The 25,161-nt window shown below is 51.7% G+C and overlaps 1 protein-coding gene across 2 annotated transcripts in view; it reads right to left on the reverse strand.

Moving 5' to 3' along the window:
* The window catches only part of NEGR1 (neuronal growth regulator 1), a 215,882-nt gene that overhangs the window by 35,872 nt on the left and 154,849 nt on the right, over positions 1 to 25,161 (reverse strand). The window contains exons 5-6 of one of the 2 annotated variants that reach the window (XM_054638585.2): positions 16,027 to 16,147; positions 10,666 to 10,817 (exon numbers count right to left, since the gene is read on the reverse strand). The exons of the other annotated variant lie outside the window; for it this stretch is intronic. Coding sequence (XP_054494560.1) covers positions 10,666 to 10,817; positions 16,027 to 16,147 — 273 coding nt within the window. The remainder of the gene's footprint in view (positions 1 to 10,665; positions 10,818 to 16,026; positions 16,148 to 25,161) is intronic. 2 annotated transcript variants of the gene reach the window in all.

Genomic DNA, 25,161 nt, shown 5'->3' on the forward strand with positions numbered 1-25,161 from the left:
CTGTGGTTCCAGCCTGGGACTGAATGTGAATTTCCAGGTGTGTGACCGTGTTCACAGGAGTCCCAGGATGAGGGAAGAGACGAGGATCTGACTCCATGGTTCAGAAGGCTGATTTATTATTTTATGATATCTATTACATTAAAACTGTACTAAAAGAATAGAAGAAAGGATTTCATCAGAAGGCTGGCTAAGAATAGAATAGCCAAGAATGATAACAAAGGTTTGTGGCTGGGACAGACAGTCTGAGCCAGCTGGGCTGTGATTGGCCATGAATCAGAAACAACCACGAGCCCAATCCCAGACCCACCTGTTGCATCCCACAGCAGCAGATAACCATTGTTTGCATTTTGTTCCTGTTGCATTCCACAGCAGCAGATAACCATTGTTTGCATTTTGTTCCTGAGGCCTCTCAGCCTCTCAGGAGGGGAAACCCTAAGGAAAGGTTTTCCATAGAAGATGTCTGTGACACAGGGGCCGTGCAGCGGGGCAGGAGCAGAGAGGAGCCCAGCAAGGAGCCCTGGTGGGGGTTACTGCAGGGCCAGGGGAGCCCCAGGGAGGCAGCGCTGCCTCCTTTGGCACAGCTCTCCTGGAGAACAGAGCAGGGGTGAGCAGAGCCTGGTGCAACCCTCAGGGCAGGGCAGCGCTCTGCTAAAGCACTTCCAAAAGCACAGCTTGGAACCAGGCATCCTTCATACAGCATTCTGCTCTGGCAATAGCAGGAGCCGATTTTTTAAACTCTGTGCTTGATTAGGATGAATAAATTGAATTAGCTTGATGAAGAAGATTAAGAAATGCTCACAACTATCTCTGGCTGTAAAATTACATTTAAAAAACCCAAAAAACCAAGCCAAACAAAACCCACATTTATGTCCCCTTTGATTCAGATAAGCCACAGTTCGATCTTGACTCAGATTTCCCATTCCTGCAGGCATTTCCTCACTACCTGCAGCACCCTGGACAGCTCAGCACCAGCCTCAGAAAAAGGGCTGGCGAAAAATGGACAATTTTTTGCCTAAATTAAAGCTGCTACATCGTCATAGGGTGCAGCCACTCCATGAGATTTGCTCCTTTCTTCCTCACATCCCCACAATTTAAAATTTCTCTTCTTTCCTCTGGAATATAATTTTAACTGAATAAATTAACACAATTTAAATGATCCAGTCCTCATGCTTGCGTTTTATTTTTGAATAAAGTTAGTAAATCCAAATATTGCCAAGTCTAAAAATCTGAATATCAGGGCGATTTATAAGAAATGGTCTCTGCAGGAACAGCGCCTTCCCCCACAGTAAAATTCAGGTTATTTCTCTAGGTGCTTCATGGCAGGACATTTAAAAGTCAGGAAATCAGCTTTGTTACTTTAGATAGGTGCTGGGGAAAAGGAAGTTTCTGAAAAATTCATTACAGGCGCTTTTCTGTGAATAGTTCTGATATCACAAATCAAAGCCTCTGATGCCAGAGGCTTGGAAGAGCCCTGAGAAGAGAAAGCTTTTATGCTCAATTTATTATTGTAAATCCAGTCCAAATCTCCACACATAAACCTGGAGGAGGAATTAAGGCTAGCAGTAATTGAGCTCTTGATTTTCGAGGCTCGTTGAGGCACCTCAGCATTTTGCTGCCTCTGCGGTTCAGCACAGAGGTTAATTAGTGCTTCTAGTGTGGGCTCACTGAAAACCTCTTGTTTTTAAACCTCTGAAGTTATTTTTAGCTTGCTTGCCGCCAAAAAAAAAAAAAAAAAGAAAAAAAAAGAAAAAAAAAGGATTTATTTTTTCCCCCTTCCTCCTTTCATTCAGCTCCCTGAGTGCCCAGACACCCAGGAGCTCCCAGCAGCTCCCAGGGAAGGGCAGTGAAGCTCTGGAATCACCATCTCCCTGCTTTTTCTGGTAATCCCCAAATTACAAACACTTGACTCGGTAGAAGCACACAAACTTTACAGGTAAATGTTTGGGTTTAAGCAAATGCTTTTGTCAATTAACCCAGAATTTGTCTGGGAAATTATTTTAGTTTTGGCATTTTCCGACCTGTTAGATTATTTGCTTAAATACCAAAGTCTTGGGTTTAAAATCTATTTTCTGATCTCTCTGAAAACTCAGGATATCCCTGATCAATATCTAATTCCTTTGTAAAGTCCCCTGAGCTTTGCTCAACAACTGGATATGAAAAATAAGTTCTGCACTTAATAACCCTCTAATGAAGGAGTGCTTTGCATTGGGCTGAGGATTGGCCTCTGATCAGTGTAAGTGACTCTCTCCTGGGCCTGGGTTATGAGAAAATTTCCTGATGCACCTCCACCAATATTCCAATAACCCACTTTTCCTGCCCAGGAGGGACGGTAATTGCCTTCAGTGCCTTCACCTGGGGACTGTTCCCTCCTCTGTTCCTATCTCTCCTTTCTGAGCCTCCTCCCTCCCTCCTCTCCAGGTTTTGAGGCCAAGCTGAAGTTTGTGTTCCAGACTGTAAAATAAATCTATATCATTATTTATAATGCTATTTATAGCACTTCTTGTCTTCATCCCATTTGTTACACAAGGTATTCTTTGGATTTTCAATTTCTTTTCATTTGCTTTGAGGTTTTGTGCTCTGAGAAGGAACTCGAGGTACAGCGAGCTCTGCCCATGGGTGCTTCTGCCACGGGGATTAAATTCCATGGAATGTTTTAATCATTGCTTGGAGCACACAGTCAGGGACAGGGGGGACTGTGGGTGTGTGCAGGGCCAGGAGCTGGGTCAGTGACCACTGTGAGCCCCTCCCCACCCAGGACATTCCAGGATTTTATGAGAATTAACTGATACTTGAGATGAAGGTTTGGCCACGCCTCAACCCCTCTGATTTAACCAGGTGGGCAAGAAGAGGGGTCTGAACCCCCTGAGCTGTGGGCAACTGCACAATTTGTGCAAATAAACACAAATGGAACAGACCAGAGCATTGGGGCAACTTCAGCAAGAACCCACAGCAAAGATCCCAGGGCTTCTGTTTGGTTCCTCCTTGATTTTTCCCTGATCCACTCTCAGGCCTTTAAATTTCTGCTACATGTCAAGGAGAAACTTGTGTTCCTGGCCTTGCTCAAACGGGTTATTTCTGCCTCATCCCATCTCAGTCACTTATTGTCATATAATTCATAATAAAGCTCAAGCTGGAAAATGGATTTAGAGAAAATTCCTCCATAACTCTCGGTAATTGTTACCTGGAGCAGCAGTTGGCATCCATATGGAAGGAGCTCAAACCCAACGTTTAACAGAATTGTTATGACTTGCACAAATGGGGGATTTGGCCATTTATCTCACTCTCTGGAATGTGTGAATCCGAGGTGCAGAGCTCCAGCAATGTGCAGCTCTGGAGCAGCCCTGCCAGGGCAGGGGGGCTCTGGCTCAGCTGAGCTGCTGGCCCAGGGCAGAGGGGAGGCCAGGGAGGTTTTCCTGGATGGGAATGCCAGAATCTGGGAATTCTGGGGCAGGCTGGGAGCTCTCAGAGCTGTTTTCCTTTGGGAACAGCAGCGCTCCATCAATCCCTGGCTCTCTGAGGAGGCTTTCTGTGCCTTTACAGCCCTGCTGCTCTGAATTCTCCCCCAGCCCTGAGGAACTGGGACGACTTGGACTCCAAGAGCTTTTCACTGTGAAGTGGATGTGTAGTTATGATATTTTATGGAAAATCATTTCCTTAGGATTTTTTTTCCTGAGAAGCTGAGAGGCCTCAGGAACAAAATGCAAACAATGGTTATCTGCTGCTGTGGAATGCAACAGGTGGGTCTGGGATTGGGCTCATGTGGTTGTTTCTAATTAATGGCCAATCATAGCCCAGCTGGCTCAGACTGTCTGTCCGAGCCACAAGCCTTTGTTATCATTCTTTCTTATTCTATTCTTAGCCAGCCTTCTGATGAAATCCTTTCTTCTATTCTTTTAGTATAGTTTAACATAATATATATCATAAAATAATAAATCAGCCTTGTGAACAATGGAGTCAGATCCTCGTCTCTTCCCTCATCCTGGGACCCCTGTGAGCACCATCACATGGATGCCCTCAGAAAAGCAGGGCACAGAAATGAAATCTCCACCAACATCCATCTGAAGGGCTCTGCGGGCAGGTCCAACTCATGGCACGTGACCAGGGGGTGCAGCTGGACTCAGGGCACTCCTGAGGACACTCAGGGTTCCTACAGCTTCCACTCCTGGCTGGAAACTGTAGGAACCAGAGACACCAAGGGATCTGCCACGGGCACGAAGAAGCTCCCAAAAGATCTGGGAGCAGAAAGAGAAACCCCAGACTGTGGCTGTGTGCTCAGTCCTGCCCTGAGCTGCATTGCCAGCCAGGGGCTGTTTACAGACCATGAACAGGACGGGGCTGCTGTGGAACTGCCTCCAGCTGTTTGATTTCCCAGCATCAGCCTCATTCCATGGCTCTGACAATGGGAAGATGCCCTCAGCTCACATCCCAGGCAGCAGACCCAGAACTCAATGTCACAACTCACTTTATGAGCTCCTTGACCAATCCCACAAAGCAAAGCACATTGACAGTGTTTATATCTGTATAGTATATATTCTATATTGACAGCAGTTCCATCCAACCACTGTAAGCACAGGTACCTGTGGTTAAACAATGCCTGCTTATTTCAAATACAATACCTGCTTGTGAGCCTTCAAACACAACGCACAGAGCTCCATTATTGAGCTTCAACCTTCCTAATATCTTGCTAGATGAACTTTCTGTAGCTTAGAGAGTTGTTCTAGCCAAGTGTTAATACACAGACCATTGTTCTATCTGCCCTTGCTTTTCTACAGTTTAAATGCTTTTTCTGCTGCCCAATCTCATGGCTGCTGCTCAGCTCCAATCCCAGTTCTGCTGTCTCTGGGGCCTGCCTTTTGCAGCTTTCCCAGCCTCTCTGGTTCTGGCCCTTCCCAGGCTGAGCAGAGCCTCTCCTCTGGCCAGCCAGTGCTGCGTGCCCAGCAGGGCTTGGGGCAGAAATGCCCCGTGAGGACAGAGCAGGGGGGAAAGCAAAACCCCCTCAGGCTGTCAGGGAGAGGCAGAGCCTGGGGCTCCTGAGCTCGGGTGGGATGTGCTGGAGCCTTGGAGGGTGCACCAGGAGCCCTCTGTGCAGCCTGGGTGTCCCACAGCCCGAGCAGGAGCGGCTCAGGGGTGTGCGCAGCCCTCTACAGAGCGTTTGCAATCTCCTGGAGTGGATTTCAGACCTGCTCCCTGTCCATACCCTCCAGACCGTGGAGGGAGAGGCCCAGCAGGGGCTGGGGGAGCTCAGGACAGCAGCCAGGGGCAGGGCTGGGAGGGATGAAGGGACAATGAGCTGCAGGGCTCCAGTTCTCTGCACAGCGATGGCTCCTGGAGACCTTGGGCTGCGCCCAAACCTTGCTGAATCAATAACTGCCCTCTGACTGACTGCAGCAGGCTTGCAGCAGGCTCCTAATGAGAACAGGAATTTTCATTTAAGCTTATAAATATATATATATACCTACAGACACTTTTTCTATTATATTTTCTGATGCAGACCAGCCCTCCTGGCTGAGACAGAACTATGCAAATTGAAATTTGATTTGCTTTCCAGGCCGGTATTTGAGAGATAAAATTGCAAAATCTTTCTTAGGTAATTGGACAACAGTAGAAACTGTGGACACAAAGAGAATTTCCCTGGAGAGTGTATTTCTCTCCAGAAATGTCAGATTTGGTGGGCCAGGCAAAGCTGTGGAGCTAAAACTGAGCAGAACCTGACACAGACCCAAAGGCACTGAGATTTCTCAGTCAATAAAAGAGAACTGCTGAGTTTAAGGATGAACTTTGTGAACAGGGCAGTGGCAGCACGTTAATTAATGAAGTCTGGGTAAACTGCTGATGAGCCTGCCTGTCGCCGACATCTTTGATGGAAAATCCTTTCCTTAGGATTTTTTCTTCCTGAGAAGCTGAGAGGCCTCAGGAACAACATGCAACCAATGGTTATCTGCTGCTGTGGAATGCAACAGGTGGGTCTGGGATTGGCTCATGTGGTTGTTTCTAATTAATGGCCAATCACAGCCCAGCTGGCTCGGACTCTCTGAGCCACAAACCTTTGTTATCATTCTTGGCTATTCTATTCTTAGCCAGCCTTCTGATGAAATCCTTTCTTCTATTCTTTTAGTATAGTTTCAATGTAATATATATCATAAAATAATAAATCAGCCTTCTGAACCATGGAGTCAGATCCTCGTCCCTTCCCTCACCCTCAGACCCCTGTGAGCACCCTCACAACCCAGGATGCAGGCACAGATCCCATGGGGGATGCAGGGCCAGGGCTGGCAGAGGAGCCCAGCAGGGACAGGGTGGGCAGAGCCACCTCAGGGCACTGCCCTGCCCCTGCCTGTGCCCACAGCCCAGCTCTGTGCCAGAACCCAGCACATCCCTCTGCATGCTCAGAGGCCTTGCCACGAAGCCAAAGATACCTGTGCCTTTGATTTCAACCCATGGAAACAATCACCAACTTTATGTGAAGATTTTCAAGCCATGAGGGTTTGGGTAGAAAGGTAGCTAGTTTGTCACAAGATAGAAAAGTAGAATTTTGGGTTTTTAGAATGGGGGTTCAGAAGCCAAGATGGAGGAATCTGGGTGTGCCTTGTCCTTCTTCTTTCTTCCTCTTAGCCTCCATCTTTTGAGTGATTGTCACCCTGATTTTTGAAGATTTTCTAAGCCTTCTGATGTTTACATTCTTGTAGCAAACTTTCTCACACCCTTTATGTGAATAACTCATTGTTTTGCATTCTTTCATGGAAGAGGAGAAATCTGATGGGCTGTTGGTTTGTCCAGTGTCATTGGAGAGGTGGCACTGTCACCCTCCAATCCACTGCCACTTTTGGAAATCTATAAATGTTGGAGTCAGGAAATAAACTTCCCTTTTTCCTCACCTTGAGAGCAGCGGTGTGTGCTTTTGTTGTTTTGTGTCCTACAGTGACAGGTGATGGTGGCATTTTTGGATTGGTTTAGAGACAGACTGTCTAACATAGGTGATAGGTACTGGGAAATTATTGTAAATAAAGTACAGCTAGTTTTCAGTATAAAAAGCCAACACCACCCCGAGGGCGGTCAGTGTGCCATGGACCAACTTGCTAGACAGAGCTCAGCAGGTCAGGAAAAGAATGTCCCAGATAACAGAGAATAAAGAACCTTGAAAGCCACAGCTGAGGAATCCTGACCCCTCCTTCGCTCTGGGGTGGCAAAGAGAGGCTCTCTAACAGGAACCCCGAGAGCTCTCCTCCTTCCTGGCAAACCCTGCCCCTCTCCCTTCTTCCCCCAGGGCTGCACAGGCTGGAGCACCCAGGAGAACCCCGGGACAGGTGCCAGAGGGAGGAAGAGGCAGGGCTGTGAGGTGCCCACAGCGTGGAGGCTCTCTCTGGGTCACAGGCAGTGAGCGCAACGCTGCAGGAGAGGGGACAGCAGCAGGGCTGTGCCCCCAGGCCCCTCCATCCAGCCTGGAAAGGACCTCTGAGACCTCATTCCATGGCTGAGGAGATCTCTGGAGCCCCCGAGCTCTGGTGGCAGAGCCAGCAGCCCTGCAGGGGTGACCGTGGGGACCGTGGGGACAGCAGAGGGGTCACAGCAGGACCCTTCCCCTTTGCAGGGACCCTGAGCCAGCCCCAGGGCTGCTGCTGGTGCCTCTGGGGAGCTCTGAGAGGGATTTACACCGAGCTCATTCACACCTGGGGGAGGACACTCCCGTTATTTACATCTCTGACACAGGCACCACTGGGAATGTCAATACACGAGTTTAATCAGGGATCTCCTGTAGGAACCAGCACACGGGGCAATCAGCACATGGAAATTGAGGGCATGGTCTGGTGCCTCCGCAGGGTGGAGACAAGATTCCCAACGGGTGCCACCAACCAGGAGTGCACAGGCAGGTGCTGGCTCAGTGAAGTCCTCATGTGATGAAACCAGCACAGAAAATGCCAGCACATCCCTCTCACAAGGCTCCTTCTGCTTCCCAATGCCACTCCCGACTGACCTCTTGGGCAGCTTCCCACAATCATTTACATTTTCCATAGTTCTTGGCAGTGTATCCAAGGATTCTGTGTGAACCTGGACACCAGTAACACCTCTGGACCACAGAACCAGCCATGGAAAAAGCAATTTCTCTGGCAGGATCTGTTAGGAAAGGACGAGGATGCTTCCTGTGGAGTGCCAGGATTTGTAAAGAACCTCAGACTGTGCGACCCCAGCGCGGCCCCAGAGTGCCCCAGGCCCTGAAATAGGGCAGCAGCTCTATTCCAGCACTGCCCAGTAGCAAATGGAGCTGCCCTGGAGGCCACATTTGGTTCCTGGGCGCTGCAGCGGGCGGGCAGAGCTCGCAGCTCCCTCACACACACCTGAACCAGCACATATGGCCACTCTCCCTGCCAGCAAAATGAAATAAATGCAGGAGTTTCACAGCACAACATTCTCACTCAAGGACTGAGGAGCCCACACTCAGCGAGCTGCTACCCTGAGAATTATTGCTGCTTTTTTTTTTTTTGTCGTTTTTTTAAAGGGATAATGCTTCTGGATAATACTAATGTAAATTATAAGCCAAGGAAAAACTTCACCAAATGATCCTCATTCCCAACCAAAATCCAGATCACCACCTTTAGGACAGCTCTCCTTGTTTGGAGAGCTGGATTAAAACAATCACAGTATAAAATAAGACACTTCAGCTTGCTCTTGGAGTCAAACCTCTGAGCCAACATCCCCCCATTTCCCTCCCGAGGTCAGAAGCAGACCCAGATTTCCAGAATTTTCTCTCAGACCATTCTGCTTCCCACCTCCCCTTTCTTTCATGATGGAGAACATCTATTTTTATGATTTGTACCGATGCACTCGATACTTCTATGACATTTTCAACCTCTGCCTCTCAAAGTGCTTTGTAAGGGTGGCTACAAGGCACCTTACAATTTAAGATGGAAAAAATCCTGGCAGCAGCTCAGAGACAGATTCAGCTCTGCTCTGTTCAAATGAAGCCAGACCTTCCTTCTACCTGCTCTGAATTGCAAATACACCAAATTCCAGCTCCTTCTGGCTTAATATTCCTTTGTTTTCACTTGCATTTTCTGTTTAAAATAAGTGTAACGTCGTTCCCGCTTTGGTAATGATCCCTCAAATATTAAATAAATGGCAGCAAAGGCTCCCTGTTATTTTGTGCCTGTTACATCTCTCCTGCAGGAATTCAGAACCTCTGACAACACTCATCATATGGGGAGTAGGCTCATGAGGAAATTTCATGGAAGGAAGGCAATAATTGTGGGATTTGAGCAACTGAAGCTCTGCATTTCCACGCAGTGAGGAATATCTTTATGAGTAGGATACACCCAGAGTTTTGTCTCTCTTTTTTCACCATCAGGACAACAGAGCAGCACCAGAGCTGCACCACGAACACCTTTGGATAGCAGCAGGTGGCTGAACACCCAGCAGAATGAAATGATACCAAGGCACTGCTAAAAATCCCTCCCCAACAGCACCTGGGGGCCCCTCTGGCAACCCCCACACTGAGCATCCAGCCCCTCACCTCTGCTCACTGCCTTCCCCAGAGACTGCGCTGCTCTGCACCAGCCGCTGCCACAGCCAGGTGGGACAGAGCCCTGGCACATCCCAGCTCTGCAGCCCAGGCTGCTCCTGGGAACGCGCTGGGAAACCTCTGCCCCTGCTGGCAGTGCCCCCGCAGGGACCGGGGCTGCTGCTGGGTGCAGGAACCAGAATCACAGAATCACAGAATTGCAGAATCAGAGAATCAGAGAATCAGAGAATCCCAGAATTGCAGAATCCCAGAACCACAGAATCCCAGAATCCCAGAGTCACAGAACCACAGAATCCCAGAATCCCAGAGTCACAGAATCAGAGAATCACAGAGTCACAGAATCAGAGAATCAGAGAATCGCAGAATCAGAGAATCAGAGAATCAGAGAATCGCAGAATCACAGAATCGCAGAATCAGAGAATCACAGAATCACAGAATCACAGAATCCCAGATTCCCAGAATCGCAGAATCAGAGAATCGCAGAATTGCAGAATCAGAGAATCAGAGAATCAGAGAATCAGAGAATCGCAGAATTGCAGAATCAGAGAATCAGAGAATCACAGAATCTCAGAATCACAGAGTCACAGAATCCCAGAATCCCAGAATCCCAGAATCACAGAATCAGAGAATCACAGAATCACAGCATCTCAGAATCACAGAATCCCAGAATCACAGAATCACAGCATCTCAGAATCCCAGAATCCCAGAATCCCAGAATCCCAGAATCCCAGAATCGCAGAATCACAGAATCAGAGAATCACAGAATCCCAGAATCCCAGAATCACAGAGTCACAGAATCACAGAGTCCCAGAATCCCAGAATCACAGAGTCACAGAGTCACAGAATCACAGGAAGCTGTGCCTGTGCCCATTGTGCCTCTGCACCACCATGGCAGGGGGGGTATCTGGGATTGCTGGCACAGCCACAAACACAGCCCTGATGCCCCAGAACGCAGCACAGAGCCCGAGCTCAGAGCCCAAACCCTTCCCCAGCACGGAACAGCCAGGCCAGGCGCGGAACGCCGAGCCCCGACGGGCACAGGGGCGTTTCCAGGTGTTCAGGGGAACAAACACACTGCTCCTCCTGGCTCTGGGACCCTCGGGGCTGGGAGGAAGCAACCAGAGCACTGGCCCCACGTCCCCGTTACTTACGGTTGAGAGGCAGGCTGGCATTGGTCGTCCCTAGCTTGTTGGCAGCGACACAAGTATAGTTGCCAAAGTGCTCTTCTGTCACATTGGTAACAGTAAGAAGGGATCTTGTACTATAATTTTTAATAGTGATTCCTTGTTGACCATTGATCAGTCTAGAAAGCAAAAAGAAAATGTCTATAACTCATATACCACAACCAAGATTTTATTTATTTATTTATTTTTCCCCAGCTCTCTTTTCTTTCCTGGTTTTACAGAAAGCCCCGGGAGCACGGTGAGCTCTTTGCGAGCTGCCAGTGCCTGTGCTGAGCACAATTCCTGGCACTCTGGGGAGCCCTGGGGCTGGGGGCACTGGGGGGAACGGTGCTGCCTCAATGTCCTGCAGCTGAGAGAAAAGAAACACCCACAGCCCTTCCTGCCTGCAGGAGCAGGGACAGAGACTCCGGGATGCAGAGCTTGGATTTCAAACCAGGCAAAGCCAACTGGGAATTGCAATGCTCTCCCTGGGGCAGAAAGGGGTCCTGGTAAGCCTTTCTAAGAGGGTCTTTGTCATTCCAAGAGGGTCTTTTCAGGCTCTGGAGTTTGTTGTGTGCTTTCCCAGCTCTGGCTGGTGGCAGGTGAGGATTAGGAGCCAGGGTTGTCACAGTGGTTTTGTTTATGGGGCTCTACAGCTGCAAATGAGCCTTGCAATTAGGGACAAAACGCTCCAGCAGCACTGCTGAGGCAGCAGCCTGGGCAGGATCAGGTAATGAAGCAGAGAGAAAAGCCAAATCAGGACTCCTCTCACCCAGCTTTGAGCTTCCCACCCCAAATTCACAGGAAAAATGCAGGTGTGTGGATACTGCTCCCAAAGCCATGCCGGGAGCATTGCTGGGCACCAGGACAAAGCAGGAGAACCAATTTAACGGTGCTGTCCTAGGCAAACCACGTCTGATCAAACAAGGAGACGAGAAGGGGAACCGTGTTATTAAAAACTCGCCACAGTTATTACTCATAATTCCTTCTATTTCCCATAAGGAGCAGAGCTTTGGATTAAGAATGCAATTTTTGTCTGCTATATGGAAGGATATAATCATATATCCTGGGAATTAGGGCCATCTTCCCCCGTTCTGTCTGAAAACCTTGGCAAATCTGTCATTAATTGCACTTGTGCAGGTTGTGGACTGAGCATTGCTCATTGCTATGGGAGTGCCTCTCTTCCCATCAGAGCCCTGCAGGTGCTGCTCACACGGGGATTCCTCCTCCCTGGGCAGGCTGTGTTGCTGTAAAGGACCCTGCTCCTCCAGCCCAGGGCTGGGCAGAGGATGTGCCACATCCCATGGGCACGAAAACATAGAAAAATGAGATTGCAGTGCCTGCTTTGGGGTGAACACTGCCCTTGGGAGATTCATCTTTTGTCCAGAAAGAGAAAACTTCTGTGCCAGGTGGGAATTTGCCCCTTCAGCCTTTGCAGATGGATGTTCTCCCCTAAACCCACCAATGGCTGTCCCTCTGCTTCCTGCCTCTCCTGCAGAAAATTCCAGAAGAGTTCTTCACTCCCAGCCATCCTTGCTGGCTGCTCCCATGCACAGGGTGCCCAGAGAGGCTGGGGCTGCCCCTGGATCCCAGGCCAGGCTGGGCACTGGGGCTGGAGCACCTGGGACAGAGGAGGTGTCGCTGCCATGGCAGGGCTGGCACTGGGTGGGTTTAAGGTCCTCTCCAACCCAAGCCAGTCTGGGATCCTGTGCTCTGCCCCAGCTGTTTCCAAGCCAGCTCCACACTTGTGGCCCGAGTTGGAGCTGCACCATCTCCATTTCAGCTGTAAGGGTCACCTCCTCTTTTCCCCAGGAACCGTGGAGTGTTGGGGTCTGTGCTGTCCCCGTGCCCTGTCCCAGGTGACATCTGCCCCACAACAAGTGGGAGTGCCTGCCTGCTGTGCCCTGCTGTGGCCCAGGGGTGCCAGCCCAGGGCCCTTCCCCTGTCACTGTCCCCACATCCCCTCCCTGCTGCCCTGCTGTGGCCCAGGGGTGCCAGCCTGGGACCCTTCCCCTGTCACTGTCCCCACATCCCTTCCCTGCTGTGCCCTGCTGTGCCCCAGGGGTGCCAGCCCGGGGCCCTTCCCCTGTCACTGTCCCCACATCCCTTCCCTGCTGCCCTGCAGGGACGGGGCTGGCGCTGGGGCTCGGGGCTGGGGCCCTGGGGTGCCCGGGGCTGCACAGGGATGCAGAGGGATGAGCCCACGATGCCCAGAGCAGGGGCTGGCCACAGCTGCCCAGGGTCTCTGTGTGCAGCTGGAGGAGCAGGAGCTGCTCCTGGGGAACTTGTGCTCCGTGTGCGCCTTGGCCACGCACAGCGCTGAGCTCACATCGGTCATTTATTGTATAATTACTTATTATATAGGCAATTATTATATGATAATGTATTGCTGGGCCTCACCCAGTGACTGCCAGGCTGCAACAGCATCCTGAGGGGTGTACAACAGTGTTCTGGGGGTGCAAAACAGTGTCCTAGGGTGTGTACAACAGTGTCCTGGGGGTGCACAACAGACTTGGGTGGGCACAACAGTGTTCTGGGTGTGCATAACAGCCCTCTGGGGGTGTACAGCAGTGTTCTGAGTGTGCACAACGGACTCTGGGTGGGCACAACTGTGTCCTGGTGTGTACAACACCACTCTGGGTGTGCACAGCAGCTCTCTGGGGGTGTATAACAGACTCTGGGTGTACAACAGCTCTCTGGGTGTACAACAGCACTCTGGGTGTACAACAGCACTCTGGGTGTGCACAGCAGTGTTCTGGGGGTGTGCAGCCCCCTGCATGCTCGTTCCCCGTTGCTCTGTGTAGCCAGGGCAGAGCCAGCCCCTCCTCATCCCAGGATTGCTCCCTGGCATCCCCAGCTCCCCCAGTGCCGGCCCCAGGCCCTGCCTCTGCTCCCATCCCAGGATACCTGCACTGTGCTATAATGGATGGAGCCGTGATAATGAGCTTTGTCATTCCAAATGTAAGTCTTGTTTGCTTTGAGAAGGAAAAGGGAATTAATACTTTAATATTTCATTTAGGTGACTTCTGGGCTTCTTCCCTGTGGCTGTTTGCTGCCTGAGCTCTAATTTCTGCAAGCCCAGAACGCAGCCTGGGAGCAGACTGGGCTCAGAGCTGGCACAGTGGAGCCGTGGTGCTCTGCACAGGGAATCCCCAGCCATCTCCAAAGCCACCCACACTGCTGACACCCCATCCCTGGAAGGGCCCTGGATCCACCTTGGAGCACCCTGGCATAGGGGAAGGTGCCCCTGCCCATGGCAGGGGGCTGGAATGGGATGGACTTCAGGATCCCTTCCACCCCAACCATGGGATGCTTCTAGGACAATTTGGTGATGATTTGTTAACTTCTCCCCCAAATTTTCCCCAGCTCTCCCCACCCTGTGCAGCAGCACCTGTGGGAATTTCCTGAACAGAGCTCCTGGCAAGTCAGTGATTAGCAGAATCAGCCCTCCCTGCCTCAAAGAGCAATAACTTTAACTCAGTGCAGGCTGTTACTGCCTCTGTGTTTAGCTTTAATGGGTATTTTATGATGAGGTGATCCCTGGAGTCTGGGAATGGTGCTTTTGGATTCACATCAATCTCAGTAACAACAATGCAATTTCCACCCCCAAAAGCCTTGTTTCAGACACTGCACACACACTTATGATTGCAGGGCTAACTCCCACTGCTAATTTATTGAACAATCCATCCAGATTTCTAAGAAAGAGGAGTCCCAGCCCAAGAGTATCTGACAAAAATGGGACCCTCTCTATTGTGTTAGCTGAGAATCCAGCAGGGCGTGCACTCCCAGGGAGTAAATTCAGCCATGGAGCACAGCTGCAAATTACCTGCAGGGTAATGGAGATGCTCCCTCTGAGAGCTGAGCCTCCTCAGCTCTGCACCAAAGCAGTGCCTGAGCTGGCCATGGCTCATGCTGAGCAAGCCAAGGCCCATCCTGAGCTGGCCAGTGCTCACCCTGGGCTGGCTGCCCATCATCCAGAGGCAGAGGGGACACATTGGATCCAAAACCAGCAAAAAAACCTCACCTCTGGGTATTTCCCCCTTTGCTGCAAGGGCTGGGGCTCAGAGATCCCCAGCAAGAGCTCACAGGATGCCCTGAGCTGGAAGGGACCCCCAAGGATCACCAGAGCCCGGCTCCTGAAAGGATGGAGCACAGATTGAGCCCAGTATTTGAGCAGCAAGAGGCAGCAGGACAGAGCTTTTCCTGCTCAGGTGAAACTGCCAGCAGCACAGGAGCAGAGGCACAGCCTGGCTGTCCTGAAATGCTCTGCTTGGCCTCTCCTGCTGCTGCCACGGCACTGGACGTGCTCAGCAGGGAGGAGTTTGGGCAGAGCTACAAACAGAGAGGTGATCAGCGTGCTGGGGGCTGCTAATTGAACCTGGAGTGCCAAAACCTGCTCTGAAATACTCCCACAGAAAGGCTGTTTGTGCTGCAGCGGCCCCGGGATGGGCACAGCAACACAGCCACGAGCAGCCATGGGAATGGGGTGCAGATGCACCTCACCAGCACAGAGAAACACTCCAGTCCTTACAGGGAGATCAGCTGGAGAGAAGCTTCAGGATACGGTGGGGTGGCACGGCTCAGCAGAGGGAGGAGGACAGCAGCTCGTGCTGCAGGAGGGGAGCAGCTGAGGAAGGAGCTGACAGATGGCTTTCTGTGAAAAGGGTCATTAATATTCTCCTGCCAGCTCCCAGGTTTAATGGGATGTTCGAGCTGACAAACCCAGCACTTGGAGGCTGGGAAATTCCCGAAGCTTCCCAGCTACAAGGGACAATATCCACCTGCTTCTGCAGCAGCGTGTGAGCCCGAGAGAAACGAGCTCCTCAAAGGCCCAGAGCTGCAGAATGTCCTGCTGGAAAGCAAAACACCTCCCTGTTTAATGAGCTGCCTTGGGAACAAAGGGCTCTGCAGAGATGCTGTTGCTGACCCAGAAGGGCCCACCCAAACCCAGAACACAGGCCAGGTTTGAGGGTCCAGAGCTCCCCTGAGCCCCTTGGCTGCAGAGACCTGCAGATGTCAGCCCAGGGAGCACAGCCAGGGCACCACTCACACTGCCTCAAAGCCCTGCTCTCAAAGGTGAGCAAGAAATTAAACAGAAATCCTCTTTGGGGGTTTTCCCAGTGCTTTTCTGGCTGCCACCCTCCAAAGGCTGGAGCTCCTGCAGCTCCTTTGGATGTCAGGCTGGTGCCATCTCCCCTCTGCCACAACGGGAGCCCCGGCCACGGGGCAGCTCAGCAGCTCCAAGCGCTGCTGCTGGGGCTGGGGAGCTGCTGGAACGGGCACCCCGGGGCAGCCCCAGCCTGGCAGCAGCCCTGGCACACGAGGGGTGGGCGAGCAGGGGCTACTTACTTCCTCTCTCCTTTGTACCACTCAAAGAGCGGGGCAGGCACTCCTGCACCTTCGCACCGGATCAGGCCGTTCCCTCCAAGCATCACACCGCTGGATTTAAGTTCCTGAATTGTGGGGACAACTGAAAAATAAGAATTGTGAAATAAATGGACATTGGCATCTGGACAGGCAGGTCACCCAATGCCGCTGCTCCTCTCGGCCCCTCCAGGGGCTTTGCTCCAGCTTGAGGCACGTGGCAGCACTGTGTGTGCTCCAGCAGAGGGAAAACATCCCCACTGCACACCCTGATGTGTGTGCATGGTGTGGGAACCCACACTGCACATCCTGGTGTGTGTGCATGGTGTGGGAACCCACACTGCACATCCTGATGGGTGTGCATGGTGCACACTGCACATCCCACACTGCACATCCTGATGTGTGTGCATGGTGCACACCCCACACTGCACATCCTGATGGGTGTGCATGGTGTGGGAACCCACACTGCACATCCTGATGTGTGTGCATGGTGCACATCCCACACTGCACATCCCACACTGCACATCCTGATGTGTGTGCATGGTGTGGGAACCCACACTGCACATCCCACACTGCACATCCCACTCTGCACATCTCACACTGCACATCCTGATGGGTGTGCATGGTGTGGGAACCCACACTGCACATCCTGGTGTGTGTGCATGGTGTGGGAACCCACACTGCACATCCCACACTGCACATCCTGATGTGTGTGCATGGTGCACATCCCACACTGCACATCCTGATGGGTGTGCATGGTGTGGGAACCCACACTGCACATCCTGATGTGTGTGCATGGTGCACATCCCACACTGCACATCCCACACTGCACATCCTGATGTGTGTGCATGGTGCACATCCCACACTGCACATCCCACACTGCACATCCCACACTGCACATCCCACACTGCACATCCTGATGTGTGTGCATGGTGCACATCCCACACTGCACATCCCACACTGCACATCCTGATGTGTGTGCATGGTGCACATCCCACACTGCACATCCCACACTGCACATCTCACACTGCACATCCTGATGTGTGTGCATGGTGCACACTGCACATCCCACACTGCACACCCTGATGTGTGTGCATGGTGTGGGAACCCACACTGCACATCCCACACTGCACATTCAGCTCTGTGTGCCTGGTACACATCCCACTCTCCACATCCCACACTGCACATCCCACACTGCACATCCTGCTATGTGTGCATGGTGCACAACCCACACTGCACATCCCACACTGCACATCCTAATGTGTGTGCATGGTGCACATCCCACACTGCACATCCCACACTGCACATCCCACACTGCACATCCCACACTGCAAATCCTGATGTGTGTGCCTGGTACACATCCCACACTGCACATCCCACACTGCACATCCCACACTGCACATTCAGCTCTGTGTGCCTGGTACACATCCCACATTGCACATCCCACTCTGCACATCCTAATGTGTGTGCATGGTGCACACCCCACTCTGCACATCCCACTCTGCACATCCTGCTCTGTGTGCCTGGTACTCATCCCACACTGTACACCCCACACTGCACACCCCACACTGCACATCCTGCTCCATGTGCCCGGCGTGGAAGCCCAGCTGAGACGTGGAGACACAGCAATCCAGTCCTACAAAAAGCCCCTTTTCAGTCCCCCAGCACAGCCCACGGCCAGCAGAACACTTCAATTAGCTACCAGTGTTTAAATCCTGAGCACTGGGAAAGGCCCAGGAGCCCCCAGGACTGGGGGAGCCTGTCACTGCGAGGGTCTGGCAGCTCCCTGATCTCCTGCATCAGCTGCACACACCCCCAAACCCCTGAGACCTCCAACTAACAGAGTAAACCTCCAAAACGATGAGCCAACCACAAATATCAAAGAAAAGTGACTTTCCCATCATTCCACTGCATGTGGAGTTGTTTCAGTAAGTGCATTTTGTCTTTTTAAATAGTAAACACTGTAAATAGTAATAAACTTTTTGAGCTTAGAACTACAGACACAAATAAAGATGAAAAGCAATTGTCAGGTTTTCCAGTTGCCAGCAGAAGGAACCGCCAGCTGAAAATAAAACACAGCAAATTCCTCAGGAAAGAGATTATCAAAGGCAACAACTGCCTCCTCCTGGAACTTTTTACGTTCTCTGGCTTTAAACAATAATTTATGTGCATCATCAAAACGCTGTAAAAACCAAACCACATAACTTATAAATAAAAATCTGTTTATTTTTTCCTGAGCAGCTCTCCAGATGTTGCTCTAAGGTGTTTATGGGCACATGGAGCTCTGCCTGCCTTGCTCTGCTCCCCTCACATCGTGGTGCTGCTCCCCCAGCCCGGCTCCAGGGGCTCCTCAGGAGCCCTGGCTGAGCCACCCGAGTGCTGAAGGGTCCTGGGACCACCCCAGCCGAGCCTGGCCCTGCCAGGAGCCCTCAGAAAAGCTCCAGGAGGTGCTGGCTGGGCTGTGGCCAGGATGGAGCTTGGTGGTGGCCACAGGAAGCACCTTCAGCCCCAGAGCAGCAGCGCTGAGTGACCCCCACCCATCCCCACCCTCCTCCAGGTGCAAACCCTGAGGGATGGGATGGGATGGGGTGGGATGGGATGGGATGGGATGGGATGGGATGGGATGGGATGGGATGGGATGGGATGGGATGGGATGGGATGGGGTGGGATGGGATGGGGTGGGATGGGATGGGGTGGGGTGGGATGGGATGGGATGGGATGGGATGGGATGGGATGGGATGGGATGGGATGGGGTGGGATGGGATGGGATGGGATGGGATGGGATGGGGTGGGATGGGATGGGGTGGGATGGGGTGGGATGGGATGGGATGGGATGGGTGGGATGGGATGGGGATGTCTCACTGAAGCACAGGGAGTTTTGCAGAGGCTATTGCCACACCTGGAAACAGGTGCACTCCAGGTTTTACCTGAGTGTGAGTCGATTATGGATGGGTGCAGCTACCTCAGCTCTGTAGCTGAGCATTGCTGTAATTACAGTAAACTGATTTGTTACCCCACCAAATCGCTTTGTAAATCGGAAACACTCAACGACTGAGCACTGCTAAGCCCTCGTGCAGCCTTATCTCTGCATCCCTGTCCTTTGCACTGCCTTCTGCATGCCCAAATCCTGTGTGGATCACCCCAGACCCTCCTGAGGGATTTCCTTTGTGTGCTTTACCCTGGCAGTGCCCCACACCCAGCTCTGCAAGGCTCCTGTCCCCAGATCCGGGGCAGGCCCTGCCTTTGCCAGTCCTTGGGAGGGGGTCAGTGACAGGTTGGGATGTTTTCTGTGAGCCTCAGGGCAGTGACAGCCAGTGCCCCCTCCCAGCAGGGCTCTGTCCCACTCTGCAGGAGGGGAATCTGCTGGGAGCACAGCTGCCCTGGCCAGGGACAGCAAACACAGCCCTCAGCACAACCCCTGGTTTTAACTAAACTGGGAGGGGGAGCTTCACCTGGGGCCAAAGCAGAGCTGCTGCTCCCTCCTCCATCCTCCCTCAATCAGCCTCTCAGACTGGCACACTCAGCCCCTGCCTCCAGCCTCCTCATCCAATGATTACAGCAAACCAATCCATAAATCCATTAGCTTCCACCCAGCAACATTAACATTTGAAGGGGAGAATACAGGCATAAGCAATTTGCGTGACTCCTTCATAATCTGCCTAAGAAGGAATACAGATTGTTTTTGTGACTCCATAAAATCAACAGGGACACGTGAAACATTCCCACTCCTTCCCCCAGGCTGTGTCAAAGATGTGACCACTGGAAGAGCAAATAAGAGATGAGTGAAGGCCTGAGTCACGTCCCAAGCCCCTGTTCCTGAGAGGCACCACCTTGCTGCTTCCCCCTGAGCCTGCTCACCTTCTCCTTGCTGTTCTGGGGATATTTTTGTCTTGCTTGGCTGGCTGTTTCTTACACAAAGGCAGAACACCCCTGACAATGTGTTTCAGGATGAGCTGGTGCATAAAACCCTGCAGCTTACTGCTGCTTCATGGGCAGCTGGGATGGGGATGCCAGCTGCATCCCAGCTCCAAATAACAATTCCAGGCTCTGCTGCTGGCTTGGAAACTACTGGAAAACTTCTGAGGAGGAAATTTTCTCAGATCTCCCTTTGAGGAGGATTTCAGCTCCTGTTTGTTCAGAACAAGAATGGAAATCAATGTTCCCTGCTCCAGGAAATCCCTGGTTAGTACAGGCACGGAAACACAAAGCAGAGATTGTTGGAGCCACCATCTCCTGGATTTATCATTGTCAGCTTACTTTATGGCTTTTACTCTAAAGACAAACTGTGGGATGCAGCTGTGCTCCTGGAGCTCTAATTAAGGAGCCAGAAATCCATCAGCCCTGGAAGCCTGAGCAGCTGCAGGTGAGATCCCACACCCCAACCCTGCTGCTCTCGCTGCCCAGGTCTGCCCTGAATGGGCAGAGATGAACACCGGGGAGCAGAAAGGTGGTGAAAAAGAAGCTGAGGCTGAAGGGAGGAGTGGGACGAGTGAGGCCCCAGCTCCAGCCCTCCCTCACATCCCACAGCTGGGGCAGGTGTGAGGGGAGGGATTCCTGCTGGGCAGCCCAGCACAGGCAGCAATGAACACCAGCGAGGAAATGACAAAATAACACCTTGGCTCAAAGATGGGCAGCAGGAGGAGGGAGGCAGGCAGGAGGGGGAGCGGAGGGAGGCTGCAGGAGGAGGGCAGGGGTGCCAGCCCCCCACAGCTCCCAGGGCAGCGTTATCCAGACACATCAACAGCTGAGCGAGACACCGCGATGAAACCTAACAGGGATCTTAACCAGAAAACCTGGCGTAAAACTAATAATTTAAAATGTATTTGTCATTTCTGGGCCTCCTAAATAACGGTTAAATAAAATGATAGAGGGAAAATGTGATTATCTGTGTCTGCCGGCAGCGCTGGCTCCTGTGACTCAGATCCGGAGGTTTTTGTCCCCACAGTGGCTCCTTGTTCAATCCTCTCCCGTGGCTCATCCCTGCCGAGCAGGGCACTTCAAACAAAGCCTAATTTCTGCCTTGGAAATGAGTTACAGGAACTGCTGGGTAGCAATTTCCCCGCGGGCTCTAAGTGCCTTGCTGGGAAAGGCTTTTGGGGTGGGGGCTCCGCTCTGTGGAGCGTTCCCCGTGTCCTGCACGTCTGTCCCCTGGGACACGGCTGGCAGGGACAGCTGGCCCTGGCCACAGCTCACAGCCACTGTCCCCAGAACCGCAGATTTGTGCATCCCACAGCAGGGGCTGGCAGGAGGGTGGCAGGGTCTCGGCAGGCTGCAGTTTATTGCAGCCCTGAGACTCATGAACAGTCTCTGTTTCGGCCCGCACGTCCCAAGAGTGAGTCAGAGCTCTTCAGTCCTCAGTCTCAGAGTTGTTTATTGCTTCTTATCTATAAAAATTTTTCTCCTGCCCTGTCCAGCAGGACAGCTCCAGGCACTCTGCCTGCTGGACAGGGCGGTGTTATCTCTTTATACTACAAACTATGTATAACATATTTATAATTATAAATTTTCCAATACCCATCACCTATGTTAGACAGTGAGTTTCTGCTCCAAACCAATCCAAAAGTGCCAACATCACAGCAGAAGATGGAGGTAGAGAAGAAGAAAGGCTGGACACACCCAAGTCCCTCCATCTTGTTCCCAAAACTCTTATTCTAAAAACCCCAAAATCGACTTTTTCACCCAGTGACAATTTTATTATTACACTACTTAAACTTCTGTGGCTTTCAGGTCTTCATACAAAGCTGGTGATCTGCTCCAGGGGTCACAATGAAACCCCCAGGTGCTCTGGGCTGTGTGCCAAGGTCTCTGAGCCCCTGGCAGGGGTCCCAGCAGCTCTGGACACCCCGAGGGATGCACTGAGCCCCGCGAGCAGGCAGGCAGGGAGCTGGGCTCAGCACACCCAGAGCTGCTGCCAGGTGTGCCCAGGGGCTCGGGTCACACGAGGGACCCACACAGGTGTCACCCCGCTCAGAGCAGGGCCAAGGCCAGGCTGAATGGGGCCTGGGCTATGGACGGGGTCCCTGCCATGGCAGGGGTGGGGTGGGATGGGCTCTAGGGTCCCTCCCAACCCAAACCAGCCCCTGGTTCTCACTCTGCATTTCCCCAACACCTTCACATGGAAACCCAAACTTAACCCCTGAGGTTCTGCCCAAAACCAGCCCAAAGACCTGTTGGAGCTGGTCCCCATCCCAACCACTTCCATTGTGCTTCCAAGTGTCTAAGGGAGGGTTGGACCCATGGCATTGCTGGGCACAGGGAATGCTCCAGCTCCAGCTCCAGCAGGTTTCCTCTTTTAACATTTTAATGAGCTTTGGGACTTTTAGGCACATTAGTTATGTTGCCCTAATTACTCATTATAATTCTAATGTGCATTTTATATTTAATTACAATGCTTATAAAGATTTGGTATGGACAGTAAATTATTATAACTAGCATGTGCATAATGATTACGAGCTGAATTTATTAACTTTTACACGAGCATTCAAGGCTGGAAACTTCCAATTTCACCTTTGTGAGCCCCCATATTGTCTGATTAAACCAACATTTCTGTGGCATTAATTGTAAATGTCAAGAAAAAAAAAGATCTTTTATTTTCCCTGTTTTCATCAGCTTTTAATTTGGCATCCTAATGCCATCTTTTGTTAGTGAAATTGCTTTCCAGGGTGTTAAGATAAAAAATTCCAGGTAAGAGAACAGGTTTTCTGAGATGTGTTTTGTGCTCAGAAGAACAGATATCAGTGATATTCAAATATATTCTTTTCTGTATATGCACCCTCCGAGTGTTTTACCAACGCAGTAACAAGCCAGACAGTGTTACTTGTACTTTAAATAATTAAGATGGGCTTTCAACACTCTGGATTATTCAATTTTTCTAATTTATTCAGCGCAGCAGCCCTCCCTCTCCCTAGATTAATGGAGTGGTTCCATAATGGCTCCTCATGTCAGAACCTTCTCTGCCGTGCAGAAACATTGGAGAGACATGACTGGAACAACCACTGGGCTCAGCAAGTTGCAGGCTGATTTATTCCAGCTTTTCTCCATGACTTATCAGCGTCTGGACTCACTGCCATCCTGACACACACATTTCCATAAATTGTACATGCAAACACAGGAGATGGGGGGAAGAATTCAGTTCTGGATGGAACATGGGGTGTCTTTTGAGCTTTTCACTGAATACCAGGCTGGTTTGGGTTGGGAGGGACCCTAAAGCCCACCCAGTGCCACCCCTGCCATGGTAGAGACACCTCCCAGTGTCCAGCCTGGCCTTGGGCACTGCCAGGGATCCAGGGGCAGCCACAGCTGCTCTGAGAATTCCATCCCAGCCAGGAATCCCTTCCTATATCCCCAGTATCCCATGTGCCTTCCTTCAGCTTTGCCTTTCCCACCCAGGCCTTCCCTTTACCAACCCTGCACTTTCAAGGTGGGTTGATTGAACAATGGTGCCATCCTCCCCTCATGGACTAACTGAACAATGGTGCTATCCCCTCATGGATTATCTGAACAATGGTGCCATCCCCTCATGGATTATCTGAACAATGGTGCCATCATCCCCTCATGGATTATCTGAACAATGGTGCCATCATCCCCTCATGGATTATCTGAAGAATGGTGCCATCCCCTCATGGATTATCTGAACAATGGTGCCATCATCCCCTCATGGATTATCTGAACAATGGTGCCATCATCCCCTCATGGATTATCTGAACAATGGCGCCATCCCCTCATGGACTAACTGAGCAATGGTGCCATCCCCTCATGGATTATCTGAACAATGGCGCCATCCCCTCATGGACTAACTGAGCAATGGTGCCATCCCCTCATGGATTATCTGAACAATGGCGCCATCCCCTCATGGACTAACTGAACAATGGTGCCATCCCCTCATGGGTTATCTGAACAATGGTGCCATCCTCCCCTCATGGACTAACTGAACAATGGTGCCATCCCCTCATGGGTTATCTGAACAATGGTGCCATCCCCTCATGGGTTATCTGAACAATGGTGCCATCCCCTCATGGACTAACTGAACAATGGTGCCATCATCCCCTCATGGACTAACTGAACAATGGTGCCATCCCCTCATGGGTTACCTGAACAATGGTGCCATCCCCTCATGGATTATCTGAGCAATGGTGCCATCCCCTCATGGATTATCTGAACAATGGCGCCATCCCCTCATGGATTATCTGAACAATGGCGCCATCCCCTCATGGGTTATCTGAACAATGGTGACATCCCCTCGGGACAGAGCACCCTCAGGCATTCCTGGTGGGATCTGGGATGTCACAGGGATGTCACATCTCCCTCAGCCCAGCTTTGGATTGCTCTGGAGCCCCCAGATCCCTGCCTGCTGTGCCATTTCTGGGTTTGGACAGGAAACCTGCCTGAGGTGCTGAGCACAAAGCTTATAACCCACAAGTGATTGGTTTGTGGGTGGAAAACATGCAAGTGGCACTGAGGGGCAGGGACAGGACACTGCCACACCACTGTGCCAGGCAGCAGGGAGAGCTGGCCCTGAGCCCGGCTGGGAACTCACACCAGGCTTTGCCTCTGCTGCTTCCCCCCTCCAGGCAAGGCACAAGCAATGGACTTCAACGGCTTCCAGGAATTACTAAGTAGATCTTTTGGCAGCAAAGTTGAGAAGAAGATGAACTACAGCAAGCTGGTGGCTTTCCAAGGAAAGAAAGTTGGGAAGCAAGGAGCCAAGTCCCTGAGGGTAGGTGGGGGATGCAGGCAGAGCCCTGCTGCAGCCCCACAGCAGCACGGAGGGCAGGAGAAGCCAGCCCAGGGCACCTTCATGGGACAGGGACCCTGCTGGGGTCACCCTGTGCAGTGCTCCTGCCCCAGACACCCAGCTGGGGCCTGGCTGTGCCCCCCAACCCAGCACAGCCACCAGCACACACCTGAGCCCCACGCTGCAGCTCCCTGATGGATTCATTGCCCTCACTGGGGTCACAGCTGCCAGGGGCTGCCAGAGGTGCCCCACACGCTGGTTACCTACAGCAAACCCCTGGAGCAGGGCCAGGCAGCCCTGGGAGCAGCTGGAGCTCCCCAGGTCCAGGGCACAGAGGGAATTTGGCTCAGCAGAGCTGCAGGAGGGGATTTGCTGGGACGCAGCAC

Source organism: Agelaius phoeniceus, chromosome 8 (assembly GCF_051311805.1).
Source record: "Agelaius phoeniceus isolate bAgePho1 chromosome 8, bAgePho1.hap1, whole genome shotgun sequence".
Taxonomy (NCBI): Eukaryota; Metazoa; Chordata; class Aves; order Passeriformes; family Icteridae; genus Agelaius; species Agelaius phoeniceus.